At 62.3% G+C, this 23,018-nt stretch overlaps 1 protein-coding gene across 1 annotated transcript; it reads left to right on the top strand.

Moving 5' to 3' along the window:
* Window positions 1-2,334: 2,334 nt before the first annotated feature.
* FBXO41 (F-box protein 41) lies at window positions 2,335-23,000 on the top strand. The gene is made up of 12 exons (XM_050973472.1): window positions 2,335-3,056; window positions 7,671-7,899; window positions 8,456-8,538; window positions 8,668-8,975; window positions 9,672-9,940; window positions 10,356-10,471; window positions 10,718-10,870; window positions 13,214-13,309; window positions 14,444-14,562; window positions 15,962-16,120; window positions 17,086-17,201; window positions 17,866-23,000. The coding sequence occupies exons 1-12, from the start codon at window positions 2,335-2,337 to the stop codon at window positions 17,926-17,928; spliced, it is 2,433 nt and encodes an 810-aa protein (XP_050829429.1). The 3' UTR covers window positions 17,929-23,000.
* Window positions 23,001-23,018: the final 18 nt, after the last annotated feature.

Genomic DNA, 23,018 nt, shown 5'->3' with positions numbered 1-23,018 from the left:
TCGCCCTCCAGCCCGGCATCGCCCCCCTCCCGCAGCAGCCCCCACCACCTCTCCTCTCCCGTCCACCCCCCTCCCTCTCCAGCCAGGCAGGGAGCTGCCCGCCGGTGATATTTTGGGGGTGGGTGGGCAGAGGAGCGTTAAACAATGCCAAGGAAGGCAGGAAGGCTCCATGATGGATCGCAGGTAGCGGCGCCGGAGCAGCCCGGGGATGCTGCAATCCCGGCGGCGTTTCCCCGCTCCGGATGCCCCTGGGTTTTATTAGCGTAGTAACGACTCCATCCCTTCAAATCCCGGCTGTTGCCGTGGAGATGGGAGCGAGGCGAGCTTTGCGGCCGGGGTAGGACCTGCCCGGCACAAGGAGCGGGCTCCGTGTGCTTCCCGATCCACCTGGGCCGATCCTGCCTTGGATTTCGGCCGGGAAATTCGGGCTGAGGCTGCTCGGGTGCCCCGGGAGACGCGGGCAGGGATCCAGGCCCGAGGCAGCACGGCACGATTCCCCATCCCCGCGCTGGAAAAGCGCTTTCTCATCGCCCCGGCAGCGGCCGAAGTTGCCGGACGTGCTTTGTGCTCGCCGCGGTTCGGGTTCCGGCCGGGCCGGGCCGGGGCTCGCCCGGGTGGGGTCGATGCGGGAGGGTGTGTTTGGTACCCATCCCAAAAGGCAGCCAAGCGGGTCACAAACCCTCCCGGCTCATCCTGGGTTTATTTCTGCCATGGATTTCTTGCCTTTGCTGATTTTTCCCTTAAAAAATGGTTTCCCAGCCTCGTGGCCTGGTTGTCCCTCGGAGGGCATGCTGAGCCGCCAGGGACGCTGCCCTGGGACCACAGGCGTGGATGGAGGTTCCGTGGCAGTTCAGGGCTCACCATCTGGTGGTTGTGGGATGCAGGAGGGCTCTGAGGGCTGGTGGGGTGGGGGGATATATCCCCCTTTGTGGGATATTGCAGAGGGATGAGCAGGGGATTCTCCCACCCATGGGTGCCCTGGGTGTTCCTGGGTAAAAGCATCGCAGTTTCCATGTTTGTATGACAAATGAATGGAAAATGTTGTGCCCTGAGGTGTGTTTGTGCCCCCCAGCCTGGAGGGGACCTCAGCAGCCTCCTGGGGTGGATTTTCACTGGCTTGTTCCATTTCACAGGGGCGGGGTTACCCACAATGATGACGTGGAGGATTTTGTGAGTGGGGGGTGAGCCAGGTCCCACAGGGACCCTCACCCACCCAGGCAGGAGAGGCCACCATGTCCCCTGGGCAGCCCAGGGATGGATGAGAGCTCTTGGGATTGATCCCATTCCAGGCTTCATGGGCTGATCCAGCAGGAGTGGGTTGGCCTTCTCTTGGAGAAGGGGGATCCCAGCAGCTGCTCCTGGTGTTGGACACAGGGATGGTCCTGGCCCTTGGGGACCCCTGATGCTGCAGGGACTCGTTGGGCACTGGTTGGGCAAGAGAGCAAAAGGGTCACAACTGCCACCTCCTGTGACAAGCTCAGGGTGGATGGAGTGAGATTCCCATGGGTTGTGCCCCTTCCTGGTGGCTGTGTTCCCCCAGATGGTTGTGAGCCTTCCCAAGGGGTTCGAGACCTTCCCAGAAGTTGTGGATCTTCCCAAGGGTTTGTAGAACCACAGGATCATTCAGGTTGGAAAAGCCCTCTAAGATCATCGAGTCCAGGAACTTCCCAAGGGCTGTGGAGCTTCTCAAAAGCTGTGGAGCTTCCAAAAAGCTGTGGAGCTTCCCAAAAGCTGTGGAACTTCCCAAAAGCTGTGGAGCTTCCCAAAAGCTGTGGAATTTCCCAAGGGCTGTGGAGCTTCCCAAAAGCTGTGGAACTTCCCAAAAGCCGTGGAGCTTCCCAAGGGCTGTGGAATTTCCCAAGGGCTGTGGAGCTTCCCAAAAGCTGTGGGTCTTCACAAGGGTTGTGGAACTTCCCAACGGCTCCAGAGCTTCCCAGGGTTCTGCACATTCCCAGGGCTCTGCACATTCCCAAGGGTTCTGCACATTCCCAGGGCTCTGCATCCTCTTTAGCACCAAGTGCCCTCCCAAAGGATGCAGGTGGGTGGGAGGAACACGGGAGGCTGGGATGGAGGCACAGAGGGCACCCAGAAGAAGAACCAAGGAGGGATTTTTGGGGACCCCCCCCCCGGTATCACTGACCCCCATCTCTTCCAGCGCCCGGCACCGCTGGATGCTGACGCCCCCCCCGGAGTGCCGCATCCCCCCGTTCCCTCCCGGGCCGTCCCCACGCCATGTCCCGGCGGAGCCGCCGCCCGTCGGCCGGGGGCTGCCCGGCGCTGCCCCGGAGCGCCGCGCCATGAGCGGGCCCCGGCGGCGGGGAGCCGAGCTGCGGGATGGCCTCGCTGGACCTGCCCTACCGCTGCCCGCGCTGCGGCGAGCACAAGCGCTTCCGCAGCCTGTCCTCGCTGCGCGCCCACCTGGAGTACAACCACACCTACGAGACCCTCTACGTGCTCTCCAAGACCAACAGCATCTGCGACGCCGCCGTCTTCCCGCTGGCCGCCGACGCGGCCCTGCTGGCCCCGGCCGCCCGCAGGGACTACTTTGAGAGCACCTCCTTCCAGGGCAAGGACCAGCGCTTCTCCTGCGACCTGGTCCCCGCCGACGAGCTGGAGCCGGCGCCGTCCTCGTCGCCCTCGCCCCGCTATGTGCACGAGATCGAGATCCCGCTGAGCGAAATCTTCACCCGCGGCAAGGCCGTGGCGCCCGCGCCCGTCCCGCCCGCCGCCGTGGACTCGGCCTACGAGGAGGGCCTGGCCCGCCTCAAGATCCGCGCCTTCGAGAAGCTGGAGGTGGACAAGAGGCTGGAGAAGCTGACGGAGGAGGTGGAGCAGAAGATCGCCTCGCAGGTGGGCCGGCTGCAGGTGGAGCTGGACCGCAAGAGCTCGGAGCTGGAGAAGGCCAAGCAGGAGAGCCTGCGGCTGAGCCGGGAGAAGCAGGAGCTGGAGGACCGGGCGTCGGAGCTCTCCCGCCAGGTGGACGTCAGCGTGGAGATGCTGGCGTCCCTCAAGCAGGACCTGGTGCAGAAGGAGCAGGAGCTCACCCGGAAGCAGCAGTGAGTGCTTTGTCCCTGTGCCCACCACGGGCCGGGAGGAAAGGGGTGCCTGGCAGGGAGTGCTGCAGAACCTGTGGCTGCCCCATCCCTGGAGGGGCTCAAGGCCAGGTTGGACAGGGTTTGGGACAGTGGGGAATACTGGAAGGTGTCCCTGCCCATGTGAGGTTGGAATGAGATGAGCTTTGGGGTCTCTTCCAATCCAAACAATTCCCCTAAGTCCAGAGGAGCCCAATACCTCACCTCAGGGCCAGGGCTCAGGGACAGCCCCTTGGTGATGCCCATCAGCATCCTCCCTTATCAGGTTCTGCATCTTCTCCCACCCACTCAGTGTCCACACAGACCTGGGCCCCTCCATGGCTGGGTCATGGCGAGCCAGACCTTGTCCCAGGGCCACCAGTGCTCCCAGGACATGGCCAGGCTGGGGATCACTGAGCCACAGACTGGTTTGGGTTGAAAGAACCTTAAATCCCACCTTGTTCCCACCCCCTGCCATGGCTGTGCCAAATTCCAGGTTTTTCTCCCAGAGGGAGGGTGGGGCAGCCCGAGCAGTGCCACCTCAGTTTGCTGTTCAGCCTGTGGCACTGCCATCCTCATTGCCACCTCAGTTTGCTGTTCAGCCTGTGGCACTGCCATCCTCATTGCCACCTCAGTTTGCTGTTCAGCCTTGGCACTGCCATCCTCATTGCCACCTCAGTTTGCTGTTCAGCCTGTGGCACTGCCATCCTCATTGCCACCTCAGTTTGCTGTTCAGCCTGTGGCACTGCCATCCTCATTGCCACCTCAGTTTGCTGTTCAGCCTTGGCACTGCCATCCTCATTGCCCCCCCATTTGCTGTTCAGCCTGTGGCACTGCCATCCTCATTGCCACCTCAGTTTGCTATTCAACCTTGGCACTGCCATCTTCATTGCCCCCCCGTTTGCTGTTCAGCCTGTGGCACTGCCATCCTCATTGCCACCCTGTTTGCTGTTCAACCTGTGGCACTGCCATCCTCATTGCCACCCTGTTTGCTGTTCAGCCTGTGGCACTGCCATCCTCATTGCCACCCTCGTTTGCTGTTCAGCCTGTGGCACTGCCATCCTCATTGCCACCCTGTTTGCTGTTCAGCCTGTGGCACTGCCATCCTCATTGCCACCTCTGTTTGCTGTTCAGCCTGTGGCACTGCCATCCTCATTGCCACCTCAGTTTGCTATTCAACCTTGGCACTGCCATCCTCATTGCCACCTCCGTTTGCTGTTCAGCCTGTGGCACTGCCATCCTCATTGCCACCTCAGTTTGCTGTTCAGCCTGTGGCACTGCCATCCTCATTGCCACCTCAGTTTGCTATTCAACCTTGGCACTGCCATCCTCATTGCCACCTCAGTTTGCTGTTCAGCCTGTGGCACTGCCATCCTCATTGCCCCCCTGTTTGCTGTTCAGCCTGTGGCACTGCCATCCTCATTGCCCACCCAACACCCCCTGCCCACCCCAAGCTTCTCTCCAGTCCAGTGCTGGGTCATTCTGCCCTTGGTGCTGTCCAGGCAAACCAGACCTCGCTCCTCAGGAGCTGGAGCAAATCTGGAGGGACCCAAATCCGTGAGGAGGTTGTGGGGGACAGGCATGGCTGTGCTGGGCTGGGAGCACTGCTGGGATTCCTGAAGGAATTGTTTTGATTCCCGTCATCCTCTGCACATTGGTGAATGACTTTGACTCCAAAATAATGACCTGGCTCAGAAACAGGGCTCCCAGGATGGGGGGATGGCCTGGGTGAGGAGCGGGGCGAGCCTGGGGCTGGATAAGGACACCCCCAGGTTTGGGGGCACGGCTGTGGGACAGGCACTGAGGGGTTTGGGGGCTGCCTCGTGGGGGGTGTCCGGGGGCACCCTGGGGATGTGTGGTGAGGGAATTAAGGACACCAGCGTGGATGAGTCTGGAGCAGGGTCTGGAGACAGCTACACAGGGTAAATAGAGGGTCACATGTCTCTTGGTGGAACCTGGACAATGTTACCACCTAAAATCCTGGGTTTATGCCCCAAAACTACCTCCTGGACCTCCCATTCCTTAGAGACACCCTCCTGCCCCTCAACTGTCCCCAGCAGTCCCCAGACTCCTCCACCCCAAGGGACAAAATCCTTTGTGAGGCTGCAGGGAGAGCATGGGAAGCGCTGGTGGTGGGAGGAGGTTTTCTCCTGGATGTGAGGAAGGCATCAGAAATAATTTTAACCAGCAAAGCCTTCCCTGAAAACACTGTGGGGACATTTCCCAGCCCTGCCAGCTCCTACACACCATGAAGCCGTTGTCCCCCTGGGACACCTTTGGCTCTGGGCTCCGTTTCCTCTGCCAGGAGTGTTTTTCCACCCAGTCCATGGGAATGAGAGAGACACAGGTGATAACCATCAGCATCACCTTACAGCTGCTGCCCAGCTCCCCATTTGCCTTCCAAATCCCCTGGGAGCCCTTCCAGAATCCTTCCCAGAGCATCCCCAGAGCTCCCAGGCTCTGCCTGCAAGCAGCAGGCTGGGGAGAAATTAATTGATAATTAATTGGTGATTAATTGGTAATTGAGAGCCAGCAGTGGGAACTGTGTCACAAAGAGCTGCCCCTCCTTTCCCTTTGTGCTTCTGAGCGGATCATTGTGTCCAGGTGTCCAAGGTCAGTGTGCAGCAGCAGGTTTGGTGTCCAGGTGTGCACAGTCAGGGCTCTGGGGTCACCTGTGTGTGATCAGGTGTCCAAGGCCAGCTGTGTGTGCTTGGGTTTCTGTGCTCAGCTGTGAGCTAGGTGTGCCTGTCCGAGGTCAGGTGTGTGTGTGCTTGGGTTTCTGTGCTCAGCTGTGAGCTAGGTGTGCCTGTCCAAGGCCAGCTGTGTGTGCGCTTTGGGTTTCTGTGCTCAGCTGTGAGCTAGGTGTGCTGTCCAGGTCAGGTGTGTGTGCGCTTGGGTTTCTGTGCTCAGTGTGAGCTAGGTGTGCGTCCAGGTCAGGTGTGTGCGCTGGTTTCTGTGCTCAGCGTGAGCTAGGGTGCTGTCCAGTCAGGTGTGTGTGCGCTTGGGTTTCTGTGCTCAGCTGTGTGCTAGGTGTGCCTGTCCCAGGTCAGGTGTGTGTGTGCTTGGGTTTCTGTGCTCAGCTGTGTGCTAGGTGTGCCTGTCCAAGGCCAGCTGTGTGTGCTTGGGTTTCTGTGCTCAGCTGTGAGCTAGGTGTGCCTGTCCAGGCCAGCTGTGTGTGTGCTTGGGTTTCTGTGCTCAGCTGTGAGCTAGGTGTGCCTGTCTGAGGTCAGGTGTGTGTGTGCTTGGATTTCTGTGCCCAGGTTGGTGTGCCTAGGTGTGCCTGTCCAAGGTCAGGTGTGCCCCAGACAGGAGTGCAAAGCTGGGTTTGTGCCTCTTCAGGGCTTCCTGGATGCTGAGGGGTGGTGTGAGCAGCTCTGTGTGTGTGTGTATGTGTGCACCCCCAGCAGTGCAGGTGTGAGCAGCTCTGTGTGTGTGTGTGCACACCCAGCAGTGCAGGTGTGAGCAGCTCTGTGTGTGTGTGTGTGTGTGTGTGTGTGTGTGTGTGTGTGAGTCAGTGTGTGAGTGTGCACCCCCAGCAGTGCAGGTGTGAGCAGCTGTGCCTGGGGTGTGTTCACGTGGGAGCTCCTGGGATGGCTGGGTGGGAAGGGACCATAAATCCCACCCAGTGCCACCCCTGCCATGGCAGGGGCACCTCCCACTGTCCCAGGGGGCTCCAACCCCAATGTCCAACCTTGGGCACTGCCAGGGATCCAGGGCAGCCCCAGCTGCTCTGGGCACCCAGTGCCAGGGCCTCACACCTCCCCATGCTGCCTGGCTGTGTGTGTGCCTGTCCCTGTGTGCCTGTCCAGGTGTGCCTGTCCAGGTGTGCCTGTCCCTGTGTGCCATGCTGAGTGCTGGCTTTGTGCTCCCCTGGGCTGTGTGGGGCACTCAGGTGTGCAGGACAGGGCTCTGTGAGTGTGTGTGTGTGTGCCTGCTGCACACCTGGGTGTTCCTGGAACACGTCGGTGTGCAGGGGTGGGGTGGCCACACGTGTTTGGGCCATGTGGCCTCGCTGGTGTGTCTGTGCCCTCGTGTGCTTCCCTGGTTTTTGGGGAGCAGGTGAGGACAGAGAGTGTTTGTACTGAGGTGGGATCAGCTGGGGTCATGGAGCTGCTGTCACTTTTAGGGGGAAACAGCCCTGCTGCAGGCTCAGAGCTCCTGAGCACCTGCTAATTAATGTGTTAATGGGGGAGCCGGGGCCCTGCAACCACCGGGCTGAGCAGAGTTTAAGGGTGTCACTGCCATCCTCCTCCCTCACCCTGTCACACCATCAGCATCCTCTTCCCTCTGCTCCATCGTGCTCAGGAGCCTGATTCCAGTCCTGGGAGCGATGGATGAGGGGCTGGGGATGTCACCTCACCCCTAAAACAACAACACCCCCCTGCATGCTGGGAGCATCCCTTCATCCCCGTCCTGCCCCAGCCCATCCCAGGGGCCGCCTGGGCTGGCACAGACCCGGACTAGGCTGGGGATGGAACAACCCCGGTGAGCTCGGGTGGGTCCCAGCTGGACACAGGGCTGGAGGGGCTGAGCGGGGTGGGGATGGAGCTGCGGGCACGCGTGGGCAGCCCTGGGTGTCACGGCGGGTCTCCGTGCCAGGGAGGTGCTGCAGATCGACCAGTTCCTGAAGGAGACGGCGGCGCGGGAGGCCAACGCCAAGGTGCGGCTGCAGCACTTCATCGAGGAGCTGCTGGACCGCGCCGACCGCGCCGAGAAGCAGCTGCAGATCATCAGCAGCAGCTGCGGCACCACCCCCAACGGCAGCCTGGGCCGCTGCGGCACCCCGGCCACCAAGGCCATCGCCCGAGCGGGACCTCTGCGGGCACAGGCACGGCACGGCTTCGGGAGCGCGCCCGGGGCTTCGGGAATTCACCCTCGGCTTCGGGAATTCACCCTCGGCTTCGGGAATTCACCCTCGGCTTCGGGAATTCACCCTCGGCTTCGGGAGTGCGTCTGGGGGCTTCGGGAATGTCCCCAGGGCCTCGGGAGTGCGTCCGGGGGCTTCGGGAATAGGGCCTGGGCTCCGCTTCGGGAATGCGCCCGGGGCTTTGGGAATTCATCCTCTGCTTCGGGAATGTGCCCTGAGCTCCCAATAGGCAGCCCTGGCCGCAGGAGTGCGCCCCTGGGTCTCCGGTGCCGGGGCCCGAGGGGGCTCGGTAGGGACCCCACCTCCGTGCCGGGGGAATGGATAATGCTGGGGGGCCCAAAGAGAAGCTGTTTCCCCGTGGGTCGGTGTTCCCGTGGCGCTGGGCGGTGCTGGAGGTGCCGCAGGGTGAGGGGTCCCCCCGAGGGCAGCTGGCACCGGTGGGTGAGCGGGGTGCCCTCCCTCGGCTGCCCACGCTGGGTTGTGCCACGTCGGCCGCTCTTGTCCCCTGCCCCCGCAGAGAGAGCGGCACCCGGGCCCGGCGGTGGCCGTGCACGGTCCCTACGGCGGCGTGTCCAACCAGCGCTCCTCCTCCAGCACCGGGTGAGTGCCCGGCTCCGCCGCTCTGCGATTTTAACGGGAATTTAACGGGAATTTAATGGGAATTTACCGGACTTGGCGGGAAGGGGTGCACGCTCGGCCAGCCCTGAGCTGGGACATCCCCGTCCCCAGGGCCTCGAGCCGGGCCAAGGCCGTGTCGCAGAGCTCGGGCTGCTACGACAGCGACAGCGCGGAGCCGTGTCCCACGGACGACACGGCCGAGGGCCACCCGTACGCGGCGCGGGAGGCGCGGGGCTCGGGGCTGCGCCGCCAGGCCATCCAGAACTGGCACCGCCGGCCCTACCGCAACAGCACCGAGGGAGAGGAGGGCGACGTGTCCGACGTGGGCTCCCGCACCACCGAGTCCGAGGCCGAGGGCTGGGAGCCCGAGGCACCGGGATCCGCCGCGTCCCGACCGCCCGGCAGCTGCCGCCTGACGGGTGAGAGCACAGAGGGTCCTGGGGCCGGGAGGTGAAGGAGTGAGAGCACAGGGGGTCCTGGGGCCGGGAGGTGAAGGGGTCCGGGCCGGAGGTGAGGAGCGAGAGCACAGGGGGTCCTGGGGCCGGGAGGTGAAGGAGCGAGAGCACAGGGGGTCCTGGGGCCGGGAGGTGAAGGAGCGAGAGCACAGCGGGTCCTGGGGCCGGGAGGTGAAGGGGGGAGAGCACAGGGGGTCCTGGGGCCGGGAGGGGAAGGGGGGAGAGCACGGGGGTCTGGAGGTGAAGGGGGAGAGCACAGGGGGTCCTGGGGCCGGGAGGTGAAGGAGTGAGAGCACAGGGGGTCCTGGGGCCGGGAGGTGAAGGAGTGAGAGCACAGGGGGTCCTGGGGCCGGGAGGTGAAGGAGTGAGAGCACAGGGGGTCCTGGGGCCGGGAGGTGAAGGAGTGAGAGCACAGGGGGTCCTGGGGCCGGGAGGTGAAGAAGTGAGAGCACAGGGGGTCCTGGGGCCGGGAGGTGAAGGAGCGAGAGCACAGGGGGTCCTGGGGCCGGGAGGTGAAGGGGGGAGAGCACAGGGGGTCCTGGGGCCGGGAGGTGAAGGAGCGAGAGCACAGAGGGTCCTGGGGCCGGGAGGTGAAGGCTGGCCAGCTGAAGCCGTGGGACGGGGATGGAGCTGCCCTCACTCGCTGTTGACGCTCCCCAGTGGCCACGGACGCTGTGTGTCCCGCGGGCAGGCCCGAGGGGGCCGGGGGCAAGGTGTGCCGGCTGGAGCGGGGCAGCCCGGGCCACTGCAGCGAGGTGATCAGCCCCGAGATCCTCAAGATGCGGGCGGCTCTCTTCTGCATCTTCACCTACCTGGACACCAAGACCCTGCTGCGCGCGGCCGAGGTGTGCAAGGACTGGAAGTTCGTGGCCCGGCACCCGGCCGTGTGGACACGGGTGCTGCTGGAGAACGCCAGGGTCTCCTCCAAGGTACTGGGGAGGGGGTGGCACTGCCTGGGGCACGGCCTTTCTTCCAGATGGGTAAAGCTGGGTGAGCAGCTCCCTGGTGGCCGGGATGGTTGTGCCATTACGGTCATGGGGGACACAGGTGGGTGCTTGCTCCAGTGCTGGAGGTGTTGCAGGTGAATGCTGGAGGACAGGAGTTCACTCTGGCATAAGTTTGCATGTGCTTTTGTGGTCACACCTAGGAATTTGCGGTCACGCCCATGGGTTTGTGGTCACACCCATGGTTTTGTGGTCACACTCATGAATTTGTGGCGCATGCTCTGCCACGGCCTCCTGTGTGCCTCTCCAGACATTTCTGCCACGTGTGTGCACAGGCAGGGTGGGTGGTGTGGGACGTGCTGGGGTGTCCCTGGCAGTGACTGCCACCGCTGTGCCCCAGTTCCTGGCCATGCTGTCCCAGTGGTGCACCCAGATGCATTCCCTCACCCTCCAAAACCTGAAGCCGCGCCAGCGGGGCAAGAAGGAGAGCAAGGAGGATTACATGAAGAGCACACGGTGAGTCCCCCTGTCCCTGTGTCCCCATGTACCCTGTCCCCCTCCCACCGCCGGAGCTGCTGCCCCTCAGGGCTGCTGCAGCAGCTCCCTGAGCCCCAACCTCCATTTCCACGACAAACTCCAAATCCTCTGTGGGTTTGGGGTGTCCCGGAGCCAGGGGTGCCCGTGGGACGTGTCCCCATCCCGGGCTGGTCATGGGGAGGGTGAGCAGGGCTCCTGGGGCTGATGCTGGTTCCCTCCTGGCAGGGGCTGCCTGGAAGCGGGGCTGGAGTCGCTGCTGAAGGCCACGGGCAGCAACCTGCTGATCCTGCGCATCTCACACTGCCCCAACGTGCTGACCGACCGCTCGCTCTGGCTGGCCAGCTGCTACTGCCGCGCCCTGCAGGCCGTCACCTACCGGTGAGCAGGGCCACCAGGGCCCCCGCAGCGCGGGGCAGGGCAGGGGACACCGCTGGGACAGGAGTGGGGACACCATAGGGTGTGCTGAGATCACCCCTGTTCCTTGGTAGACCACAGGGACAGGGCTGGGGACACCACGGGGACAGGGCTGGGGACACCACAGGGTGTGCTGAGATCACCCCTGTTCCCTGGTAGAGCACAGGGACAGGGCTGGGGACACCACGGGGTGTGCTGGGATCACCCCCGTTCCCTGGTAGAGCACAGGGACAGGGCTGGGGACACCACGGGGTGTGCTGAGATCACCCCTGTTCCCTGGTAGAGCACAGGGACAGGGCTGGGGACACCACGGGGTGTGCTGGGATCACCCCCGTTCCCTGGCAGAGCACAGCCCACCTGCTCGGCTGCAAAGGACCTGCCTGTCCATGGCAGCCCAGTGTCCCCAGTGCCAGCTGTCCCTGCAGCTGCCATCCCTTCCAGGCTGTTCCCATGCAGGTGTTTCACTTCCAGCTCCATCCCCACCACCCCATTACCAATCTCATCCTGGCTGGATGGGCTGGGGGCTTGGCAAGGAGGCACCAGTTCATGGTAGAGAAGAGTGAGGAGGAGGTGCCCAGGGAGGTCCCACCTGGCTGTCACCCCTGATGAAGGAGGGAAGAGGCTCAGAGTCCCTCTGTCCTGGGAGGCGGGAACAGCTCTGCCAAGGGAGAGCTAAGATTCTGCTTGGACACCTTGCCTGAGGTCAAGGACACAAGACTCATGATGACTCTGGAGGAGGTCACAGGTCCTGGAGGACATCACTGGCCACTCCTTAGTTTTGGCCACCTGTGGAGACAGGATTGGCCTTCCCTGTACCCTCCAGGAGGATGATCCTGGCTCTGCTGCAGCTGCAGACAATCACCTCAGCCTTGGTGTCTGTTCCACCTGCTCCTCATGCAGCCAGGACAGAGAATCCTCCAGGTGGGAAAGCCCATCCAGCCACTCCCCTGGCGTAACCCCCAGGAGCCCAGAGCTCTGGGGGGTGGCTTTGACCCACCCCACGAGACAGGAGACAGCCCAGAGCTGCCAGGCTGGACTCCAAGGCTGCTCCTTGGGCTGCTCCCCGGGCAGCAGAGTGAGCCTGAGCTCTCCTGGCACACCCTGAGCTGTGCCTGTGACACGCTCTCATTAACCTGCTGCTCTTGGCACCCTGCTCCAGCAGAGGTGTGAGGCACCCCAGACAACACCCAGCCTTATTTTTAGGCTTGCCTGAAGTTCTGAAGTGGGACATTTAGACTTGGGAAGCGTGGCCTTGGTCCCTGGAAGGCTCCTGGTGTGGTGGCACAGCTTGGGGACTGTTTGGGCTGGTGGCATCAGGGTGGTGCTCTCTGGCACCTCTCCCCAAAGTTGGGCTCCACCCCAGCTCATCACAAACCCACTCCAGCCCCAGCCCCTGCCCAGGTCTCAGGAGGCCTCTCCTGGTACCTCCAAGGACACCAAGGAGGAGCCACAGCAATCCCCTGCAGGGACATTTGGCCAAGAGCCACCTACAGCCACGGTGGCACAACCACAGAGCAGGGACAGAGGCCACAGAGCAGCCCCTGCCCCTGGCTGGGCTGTCCTTCCAGCCCTGGCACCATCCCCATCCCAGCCAGGCAGGTGGCAAGGGACACCAACGCAGTGTGACCTGCAGGACAGGGACAGGTTCTGTCCCCTGCAGGGACACGTGGCCTGGCAGTCTCAGCCAGTCACTTGTCACCTTGGCACGTGGAAGGTGCACCTCCAGAACCTTCCACGTTCAACCTCTCCTTCATCCCCCTGCCCCTCTTCACCTCCAGAACCTTCCACGTTCAACCTCCTCTTCCTCTCTGCTGCCCCTCTTCACCTCCAGAACCTTCCACGTTCAACCTCCTCTTCCTCCCTGCTGCCCCTCTTCCCCCAGCCCCCCTCCTGCCCTGCACCATTCCAGGTGGGAATGCTCCAGCCCTCCTGCACAGGGTCCTGCTGGGCTGGCTGCTCCAGGGGCAGCTCTGGGCTGTAAATAATGCCCAGACTGGTGCCCCTGGGTGCTCCAGGGGCAGCTCTGGGCTGTAAATAATGCCCAGACTGGTACCCCTGGGTGCTCCAGGCAGCTCCTGGGCTGTAAATAATGCCCTGAGTGGTGCCCCTGGGTGCTCCAGGGGCAGCTCTGGGCTGTAAATAATGCCCTGAGTGGTGCCCCTAAGTGCTCCAGGCAGCTCCTGGGCTGTAAATAATGCCCAGACTGGTGCCCCTGAGTGCTCCAGGCAGCTCCTGGGGGATGCAGCCCCAGCCCAGGGGTGGCACTGCTGCTGCTGGGGTCATCACGTGTCCCCTGTGTCGTTGCAGGAGCTCCACGGACCCCGTGGGCCATGAAGTGATCTGGGCCCTTGGAGCAGGCTGCAGGGACATCATCTCCCTGCAGGTCGCACCTCTGCATCCCTGGTAAGGCCTGGAGCCACAGAATGGGGAGGGACCCACCCAGTGCCACCCCTGCCATGGCAGGGACGCCTCCCCCTGGCCCAGGCTGCTCCCAGCCCTGTCCAGCCTGGCCTGGGACACTGCCAGGGGTGGAATTGGGTTTGGAGGAGGCCACGCTGAGTGTGAGGGGCACCACTGAGCTGGAAAGGATTTGGGTGCCAGAACCTGATTTGCTTAGGGGGTGAGCAGCAGTCCTGGAGCCCAGCCCGTGGGACAGGAGCTCAGCCCACCCCTCCCTGTGCACACTGGGACCTGCTGGGTGTCTGCCCCTCCCTGCTGAGCCAGAATGTTCCAGGGAGGCTGCTCACATCCAGGTGGAAGGTGCCTGTGCTGGGTCTGGGAGGTGGCACTGAGCATCCAAGGCCTGTCTGAGCTCTGCCTGCTCAGCAGCAGCAGCCCTGGAGGGCCTGGATGGTGCTGAGAGGGTGTCACTGCTTGGGGGGCTCCAGCAGCTGCTCTCATTTTGGGAAAGCATTCTGGGGAGATGCTGCCTCATCTCCACCCCACAGTGTCTGGGTGCCCAGGAGCTGGTGGCTCACACAGCAGGACCCTCAGCTCTGTGCCTCAGGACAGTCCCTGGGCACTGGTCATGGCCATGTCACCCCCAGGGGATGTCACCCCCAGGTGTCACAGCCTGGTGGCTCCTGTCTGCCCTGGGGGAGCAGCACGTGGCACGTGGCTTCTCCACCTGAGCCAGAGCCCAGGCCCTGCTGCTGCTTTGATCCCTGCAAGCAACAGAGTTCAGGGCCTTATTTGGGTCTCCAAGGTTGGGATCACAGAATCCTGGAATGGTTTGGGTTGGAAGAAACCTTGAACGCCACCCAGCGCCACCCCTGCCATGGCAGGGACGCCTCCTACTGTCCCAGGTTGCCCCAAGCCACTCCAGCCTGGCCTGGGGCACTGCCAGGGCTCCAGGGGCAGCCCCAGGTGCTCTGGGCAGGGTTTGGGGCGCTGGGCACACGGAGCTGCCCCGTCCCCATGGCAGCGGGGACACCCCTGGTGCCCCCCAGGCTGCTGGGGTGGGAGAGCTCCCCGTGCAGCCCCTCCCTGGGCGGGCTGGCGGCCGTGCCACCCCAGCTGTTGTCCCTGTGTCCCCAGCCAGCAGCCGACACGCTTCAGCAACCGCTGCCTGCAGATGATCGGGCGCTGCTGGCCCCACCTGCGCGCGCTCGGCGTCGGCGGCGCCGGCTGCGGCGTGCAGGGCCTGGCCTCCCTAGGTAGGCACTGCCAGCTCACAGAGCGGGGCACTGGGCTGGGGAGGAGCTCTGGGCCACCAACACACCCTGGGCACCATGCCCACCCTGTGCCCAGCCCAGCACTCACAGTCATGGGTCACACAATGGGTCACTGGGCTTGGGGAGGGAGCTCTGGGCCACCAACACACCCTGGGCACCGTGCCCACACTGTGCCCAGCCCAGCACTTGGGATCACGGGTCATGCAATGGGTCACCAGGCTTGGGGAGAGTCTCTGGGATCCCCAAGTCCACCCTGTGCCCAATGCCCACCCTGTCCTCAGCCCAGCCCCTGGGATCAGAGGTTACTGGGCTGGAAAGGATCTCTGGGGCCACCAACCCACCCTGTGCCCAATGCCCACCTTGTCCCCAGCCCGGGGCACTGAGTGCCACCTCCAGGCATTCCCTGGACACCTCCAGGGGTGGGGACTCCAACCCTCCCCGGGCACCACCTCCCTCCTGCTCTGGAGAGGGTTGGAGTCCCCACAAGTGACAAGGACAGGGCAGGGAGGTGCTCCCTGGGGTCTCTGTGCAGAAGCCCACCCCCCCCAAGCTCCATGGGTGCTCCTCCCCCCCTGATGCCCCCAGCCCATGTCCCCGGGCTTTCCTGCCCCCCCATGGTGCCCCCAGCCCATGTCCCGGGCTTCCTGCCCCATGGTGCCCCCAGCCCATGTCCCCGGGCTTTCCTGCCCCCCATGGTGCCCCCAGCCCATGTCCCCGGGCTGTCCTGCCCCCATGGTGCCCCCAGCCCATGTCCCCAGGCTGTCCTGCCCCCATGGTGCCCCCAGCCCATGTCCCCGGGGCTGGTCACCTGCCCCCCCATGGTGGCCCCCAGCCCATGTCCCCAGGCTGTCCTGCCCCCATGGTGCCCCCAGCCCATGTCCCCGGGCTGTCCTGCCCCCCCATGGTGCCCCCAGCCCGTGTCCCCGGGCTGTGCTGCCCCCCTGGTGCCCCCAGCCCATGTCCCCGGGCTGTGCTGCCCCCCTGGTGCCCCCAGCCCATGTCCCCGGGCTTTCCTGCCCCCCTGGTGCCCCCAGCCCATGTCCCCGGGCTTTCCTGCCCCCCTGGTGTCCCCAGCCCATGTCCCCGGGCTGTCCTGCCCCCCTGGTGCCCCCAGCCCATGTCCCCGGGCTGTCCTGCCCCCACCTGGTGCCCCCAGCCCATGTCCCCGGGCTGTCCTGCCCCCATGGTGCCCCCAGCCCATGTCCCCAGGCTGTCCTGCCCCCCCATGGTGCCCCCAGCCCATGTCCCCAGGCTGTCCTGCCCCCCCATGGTGCCCCCAGCCCATGTCCCCGGGCTGTCCTGCCCCCCCATGGTGCCCCCAGCCCGTGTCCCCGGGCTGTCCTGGTCCCTCCCCCGTGGTGCTGAGTGCTGTGTCCCCCAGCCCGGAACTGCATGAGGCTGCAGGTGCTGGAGCTGGACCACGTGGCCGAGATCAACCAGGAGGTGGCAGCTGAGGTGTGCCGGGAGGGGCTCAAGGGGCTGGAGATGCTGGTGCTGACCTCCACGCCGGTGACCCCCAAAGCCCTGCTGCACTTCAACAGTGAGTAGCACTGCCAGGGCATGGCCTGGCACCCAGCCCCACCCATGGGAGCTGCTGGCCCTGGGAGCTGCTGGGAGCTCTCTGGGCATCCAACATCCCACACCAGGGATGGGCCAAGGAGAGCTGATCTTGCCTTGGGCCACAGGGAGGATGGGGATGCCCCTGCATGGCCCCCAGGGTTACCAGGGCCTCAGTGTTGGTGACAGACCCGAGGCATTGCCCAGGGCAGGGTGCCATTCCCACCCTGGGTTTACCTCCACCCTGGAGGGCCTGTCCTGGAGGTCACAGCTGGGCTGTGGCTGGAATGCTGGAGCCCTCCCCGGTGGGTGGCACGGTCAGGGATCCCCAGGGCAGAGGGAGGACACCAGTTTGGGATGGTGTGGTGTTGTGAGGTCCTCAGGACAAGGTGAGAGATGAGAATTTGACTCCATTTTCAGAATGCTGATTTATTATTTTCTGATATGATATTATATTAAAAGATGATATACTAAAACTATACTAAAGAGATAGAAAGGAGACATCAGAAGGCTGGACAAGAATGAATAATAAAAACCTGTGACTGACCAGAGAGTCTGACACAGCTGGCTGGGATTGGTCATTGAGTCAACACAATCCACATGGAACCAATCCCAGATGCACCTGTTGGTGAGCAGCCTCCATCCCACATTCCAAGCAATCAGATAATTGTTGTTTACATTTCTTTTCTGAGGCTTCTCAGGAGAAAGATCCTGGGCACAGAAGATTTTTCAAAAAACATCATAGTGACAGGACAGGGCATCCAGGGAACATCTCACAGCCCGTGGTCCCCCCGCCCAGACCCTGGCCAGGCCTCCTCCACCTTCAGGGAGAGGAGTGCCCACACCCAGGGGCCTTGAGGAGCACAGGGTGGGGTCTGGGGGCCCTGCTGGCCGTGGGGAGGCTCCTGTCCCCAGGTGAGGAGATCCAGGTGCTGTCTGTGCCCCCAGGTGTGTGCAGGAACCTCAAGTCCATCGTGGTGCAGGTGGGGATTGTGGACTACTTCAAGGAGCCCCACAGCCCCGAAGCCAGGAAGATGTTTGAAGAAATGGTGAACAAACTGCAGGTAAAGGAGCCCTGTCCCAGCTCACAGGGTGTCACCAGCCCTGCGTCCTCCCGAGGCAGGGGGCAGACACGTCCCCCTCTCCCTCCTTCCCAAGGCAGGGATTGGGGATGATGCTCCCCCTCTCCCTTCCCCACCCTGTGGGCAGGGATTGGAGATATCCCCCCTTCCTTCCCTTGCCCTGTGTCCTTCCCATGGCAGGGATTAGAGATATCCCCCCTTCCTTCCCTTGCCCTGTGTCCTTCCCATGGCAGGGATTGGAGATATCCCCCTTCCTTCCCTTGCCCTGTGTCCTTCCTATGGCAGGGATTGGAGATATCCCCCCTCCTTCCCTTGCCCTGTGTCCTTCCTATGGCAGGGATTCCCCTGTTCCTCCCTTGCCCTTTTCTTTCCCATGGCAGGATTTGGGGCATTCCCATTTCCTTCCCTCATCCCATAGCAGGATCTGGGGCATTCCTTGTCCCTCCCCCACCCCATAGCAGGATTTGGGGCATTCCCTGTCCCTCCCTCAGCCCATGGCAGGATTTGGGCAGGATTTGGGGCATTCCCTGTCCCTCCCTCAGCCCATGGCAGGATTTGGGCAGGATTTGGGGCGTTCCTTTCCCCCTCCCCACGGAGCAGAGGCCCTGCTGGCTCCCCCTGACCCCACTGTTCTCTCCTGTTCCAGGCCCTGAGGAAAAGACCTGGTTTCTCCAAGATTTTACACATCAAGGTGGAAGGAGGCTGTTAGCCCTTCAGGGAGCCCAAAGCACATTCCCTGCTCTGTCCCTGAGCCCAGAGCCCCAGCGGGGCCGGCGGGACCCCCGGCTCGGGCACCAGGACCCCCAAACTCTCGCAGCCCTCGGGGCCGTCCCGGGTGACAAGGTGCTACTCAAGGACAAGTTTTGGCTGTCCCCAGAGCCAGGCCCGTGCTCTTTGCCAGCAGGGAGGGTGGCCCTGCAGCCCTGCGGCCGCTCCTCGCCGAGGATCCGCTCTGGGGACGGCTGTTCCAAGAACTCTGCTTGGGGATCCCTGACCCCGTCCTGGGGCTCCTGGCTGGGCTGGCCACCCAGCCCCACGGTGCTGGACCTGGGCTGGGAAGGGGCTGCTCCTCCCCCAGCATTCCCACAGGGTTTCTGCTCCTGTTCCTTTGGGATCTGGCAGAGGGGTCCCCGAGCCCGGGAAGCGCTCCCAGGAACCAGCAGCCAGCACAGCACAAGCCCAGGAGCAGAGCTGCACCTCGGGAGCCACAGGACACCAGGAGAGAGGGCTCCAGCCTCACTCCTCTCCAGCACACCGCTCCTGCCAAGGCAATAACCATCTCCAAATCCCCACCCAGCAGGAAACACGGGTCACACTCCTGTCCCACCATCCTCACCCAGACTCCAGCCGGGGTCAGTGGTCCCACGTGGAGAGAGAGACTGGCACAGGACACCCACGTTTGCCTTCCCGAGCAGCCTGAAGGAGAAACCTGGCCAGAATATCCTGAAATGATCCTGGGAAAAGCACCAACCAAGAGCTGACCCTTATCTACAGCCACCATTTTCTAAATCTGATTTTTCTTCTGAGTGTCCTCAGCCTGCAAGGACATCATCATCCCCAAAATATCCTTTTCCATGGGAAATGACTTTGGAAAGGCATCCAGCAGGGTCAGGCATGTCATTCCTCCACCCTGGGCAGAAGGGACCAGGAGGTGGCCCCGGGACTGGGGACAGCCACAGAGCACTGCCAGCAGTGGGGACAGCCCCAGCCCCCTGTGCTGGGACCCACCGGGCTGAGCGCAGAGGAGGCGACTGGGGGAGTGGATCTGGGGCTTTTCCCTCTTCTCTGGACCAGCACTGGAGGTGTTGGTGCCTGCTGGCCAGCCTGGCTGGGGGGGGACAGCTCCCAGAGCCTGTCCCTTGCCCAGCCCTCCTGCAGCAACGGGCTCACCTGGAGCATCCCCCCAGGAGGGACCGGGCTGCAGATCCAGCACCCCGTCCCTCACCCACGGCACAAGAGCTGCTGACCTCAGCTGGGGCTGCCACACAGCCCGTGGGGATCCCCAGAGCAAGGAAAATCACCCCAAATCGCCGAGGCCGGTGGGGCTGGAGGCAGCTGGAGACCCTTCAGGCACCCTCCATCCTGCCTGCTCTGAAGCAGGGTGGGGTTTTGTGGCCCCAGCCCCGTGGGAAGCAGCCCTGCTCCCCCTTCCATGCAGCTTTCCAGGAGGAGGCTGTTCCTGAGTGCACAAAATGGGGAGCCTGAAAATGCCTGCGGGAAGCTCCTGCACCCCCAGGTCCCACCGATGAGCTCCTGGCTCCCTGCCATGCCCACCACGGGTTTACCTCCACCCTGGGGAGCCTGGCACACTCCTCACCCAGGGGCAAGAGGAGCAAGGGATGCCCCGACCAGCAAAAAACCACCCAGCAGAGCTACAACCCCCAGGGACCGTCTGGAGCAGGAGCCTGGCCCAGTGGAGATGGCAGCAGCACAGCACAGGGACTCACAGAATCCCTTAAAAACAAAAACAAAACAAAGAACCTATTTATTTCTATAAAGAGAAGAAGGAAAAAAATAAGATTTTAAAGGAAAATTATATACTCAGCATGTTTATACACTCTATGCTTAAAGACTCTCGTGGCCCAGAGTGGTGGCCCAAGCCTGGAGGTGGCTGCTCCGGGTGTGCCTGGAGCCCCTCCCGGCTCCTGGGGCTGTGGGGAGGGCGAGGATGAGGTGATGGGAAGAGGAGAGGAGTGAGGACTCTCAGAGAAGCCTTCTGTGCCAGAAGAAGGGGTCAGTGAGTGGCTGTGTGTGTGGTGGCCTTGGTGACCCTGTGACACCCCCATCCCTGCGCTGCCCCTGGGGCTTTGGAGGCACGGCAGGACCCTCTCCTGGATTCCTGGTGCGTCCCCAGGACCCTCTCCTGGATTCCTGGTGCGTCCCCAGGACCCTCTCCTGGATTCCTGGTGCGTCCCCAGGACCCTCTCCTGGATTCCTGGTGCGTCCCCAGGACCCTCTCCTGGATTCTTGGTGCATCCCAGGACCCTCTCCTGGATTCTTGGTGCATCCCAGGACCCTGTCCTGGATTCTGGTGCGTCCCCAGGACCCTCTCCTGGATTCTTGGTGCATCCCAGGACCCTCACCTCTCCTCAGAGCATTCCTGAAAAACCCAGCTCAGCAAAGGCACATTTTTCCACAAATCCTCTGATGACACAAGACCTTGAGCGTGTTCAAGGATTAGAAGATGGCAAGTGGGGGTTTCTTCCTGTTTTGCTTGGGCTTGAATGGATCCCTTCCTCATCCTCCTCCTCCTCGGCTGGGGATGAAGCTGGCACAGTGACAGGAGTGGTAGGAAGGAGGGCCCTCCTGGTGGCTCCTAATTGCCCAGCTTGTTAACGAGCTCATTAACGGCTCTGAAATGTCAGAGGGATCCTGCCCCTGCTGCTTCCTCTGCCCAGTCCCGCAGGGGGGTGGCTCCCCAAGGCCCCATCCCCGCGGGAGCCTCCGGCCACCCTGGCCCCGGATTCAGCCCTGGAGCCTCGGCCCCATTTCCTCTGGGAGCGATGGGAACACCCAGAAATGCCGAATTTCCTGGGAAAGCCTTCAAGGCACCCAGCCCGTTCAGCTCAGCCCCAGGAGAAGTGCCCGAGGGGCTCTGCCATGACAATCCCAGTGAAATCCAGGGACAGGACTGGGGGCACAGCCATGGCCACAGCTGGCAGCAGCTGGATGGACAGTGGTTCTGAGCCTGGCTCCTGCAGGACCGGCTCTGGGGAGATTTATTCCTTTTCTAGTGGTTCTCCCAAGGTTTCCCCATGGCTGACATTGCCAGCATTCCCCTTCCCCTGCAATCGGGACTGGGATTTCGAAAGGAACAACGTCACCAAAGGCAGCTCGGGGGCCAAAGCCATCCCAGATCCCTGGGTTTGTTTCTCCCTGGGTTGGATTTCACTGGCTCCCCTCGCTCCCAGCCCCAGGGATGCTCTGGGGACCAGGGGCCTCCTCCTGCCTTGTCCCTCTGCCTCGGGGCTCCAGGGTGTCAGGGACTGGGGAAATGGGACCCCAGGCTGGCTCTGCCCCACCAGGGTCTTAAACTGCTCTGTCCCTCTTCTTGCCACGTGTCCTGGTCCCTGCTGCCACCAAGGGCAGGGCCGTGGCAGGGGCTTCTCTGGATCCCCCAAAAGAGCCTGGATTTAGGGAAAACAGAACACAAACAAACCAGGAGAAGTGTTGGTAATGGCTCCTGAAGTGGTTAATAGATGTTTTCATTCAGCTTTTAGGGGAGGCCCCAGCCCAGGAGCTGGAGCATTGCTTCAGCCTCATTTTGGGGTGAGAAAAAGCAGGTTGAGGTGGAGCAAAAGCATTTGGGAATTGGTGCCAAATGAGAAAGTGCTTTAAGAGGGAAAAAATCCCAGGGCACAGGGAGATTTTGGGAAGCAGAGATGGTTTGTTGTGAAACATTGCAGGGTGTTGTGAGGTGGTGATGGATGGACCTTCTCCATCAGCAGGAGGCAAAATAATCCCTGGGGAGGGTGGGAGAGCACTGAGGGAAAGCTGCTGCAGCAGCGAGGAGGGAAAACTGCCCAAAAGCAAGGAAAAAAAAAAGGGATTTTCTAATGCAGCCTCGGGATTGAGCCCGTGGAGGCCAACGAGGCAGGTTGGGGCCGGGGACAAGTGGGTGCAATGGTGTGGGGCAGTTTTGGGAAGCGAGGGGGTGATGCACAGTTGCTTCGAGATAATCAGAGGAGATAATCAGTGCAGAGGACAGAGATATAGAAATCAGAACTGGAATCATTCCCTACAGCCCTGGACGGCAGCGGTGTACAGCGACCTCCCCCCCCCAGAGCTTCCCGTGGCCTCCCTCCCAAGTTATTTTTTTAACTCTCTATAAATTTAGGTCTATTTTAGTCTTTCTGCAGCGATGTGCCAGTGTCTGGAGAACCAAACATCCCTTCCTGCCCCCACCCCGTGGTCCCTGGATGCTAAACCGGGCGAGGTGTGAGATGTGCCGGAGCAGGGCAGGGTGGGCAGGGCAGGGCTCGGGGGCAGGGCCAGCTCCGGCCCGCGGGTTTAGCACTTTGGTTGGAACTCTCACCTGTAGACGCACTTTGATGTTGTTGCTTTGAAACTTTGGCAAGTGTAAACAATGTGTATTTAAAGAATTACAGAGAAACGACCCCCAGCCAAGCGTGTAAAGAGCTATTTTATGACTCAGTGTTGAATAAAGACTCTGGAGATCGAGCTGGGTTTTCACTCTCCCGGGGCTCACACTGGACCCACACCAGTGACACCAGTTGCAGTCTGGGGCTTACTGGAAGTGAACTCCTGACTCCCTCTGCAGGTCCGTGGGCTGCGCTGGTCTGGCATCACAGGGACCAAGTGGGATACAGGGATACAGCATGGGGGGAGCACCGAGGGTGGGCAGGGCCTGGCACAGGGTGCCCAGAGCAGCGCTGGCTGCCCCTGGGTTCCTCAAGTGTCCAAGGCCAGGCTGGACATCGGGGCCTGGAGCACCCTGGGACAGGGGAAGGCGTCCCTGGATGAACTTTATGGTTCCTTCTGACTCAAACCAGCCCATGATTCTGTATTTCTTTCACTGTCCTCCTTTGACACCTGTAACCCACCAGACCCAAGTCTCCCCACACTCTCCCAGCACCATTTTCCTCTCAGTCCCCCCAAATGCCTGGATCCTTCCTTGGAGCTGTCACACAGCTGCTGCCCTGAACCTCCTTCCATGAAGCAAAGTGGAAAATGGAAATGCCCCATTGAGCAGAAGCCAGTTAAATGTCACTGAGCAATATCTGAGAGCTCCAAGCACACACAGAGGTGCTCCATCCTAGGAACACTCCTGGGCTGTGC

The sequence above is a fragment of the Serinus canaria genome, chromosome 4 (assembly GCF_022539315.1).
Source record: "Serinus canaria isolate serCan28SL12 chromosome 4, serCan2020, whole genome shotgun sequence".
NCBI classification, from domain to species: Eukaryota; Metazoa; Chordata; class Aves; order Passeriformes; family Fringillidae; genus Serinus; species Serinus canaria.
The sequence above is the reverse complement of the archived record's forward strand: the minus strand, read 5'-3'. Positions and strand labels throughout refer to the sequence as shown.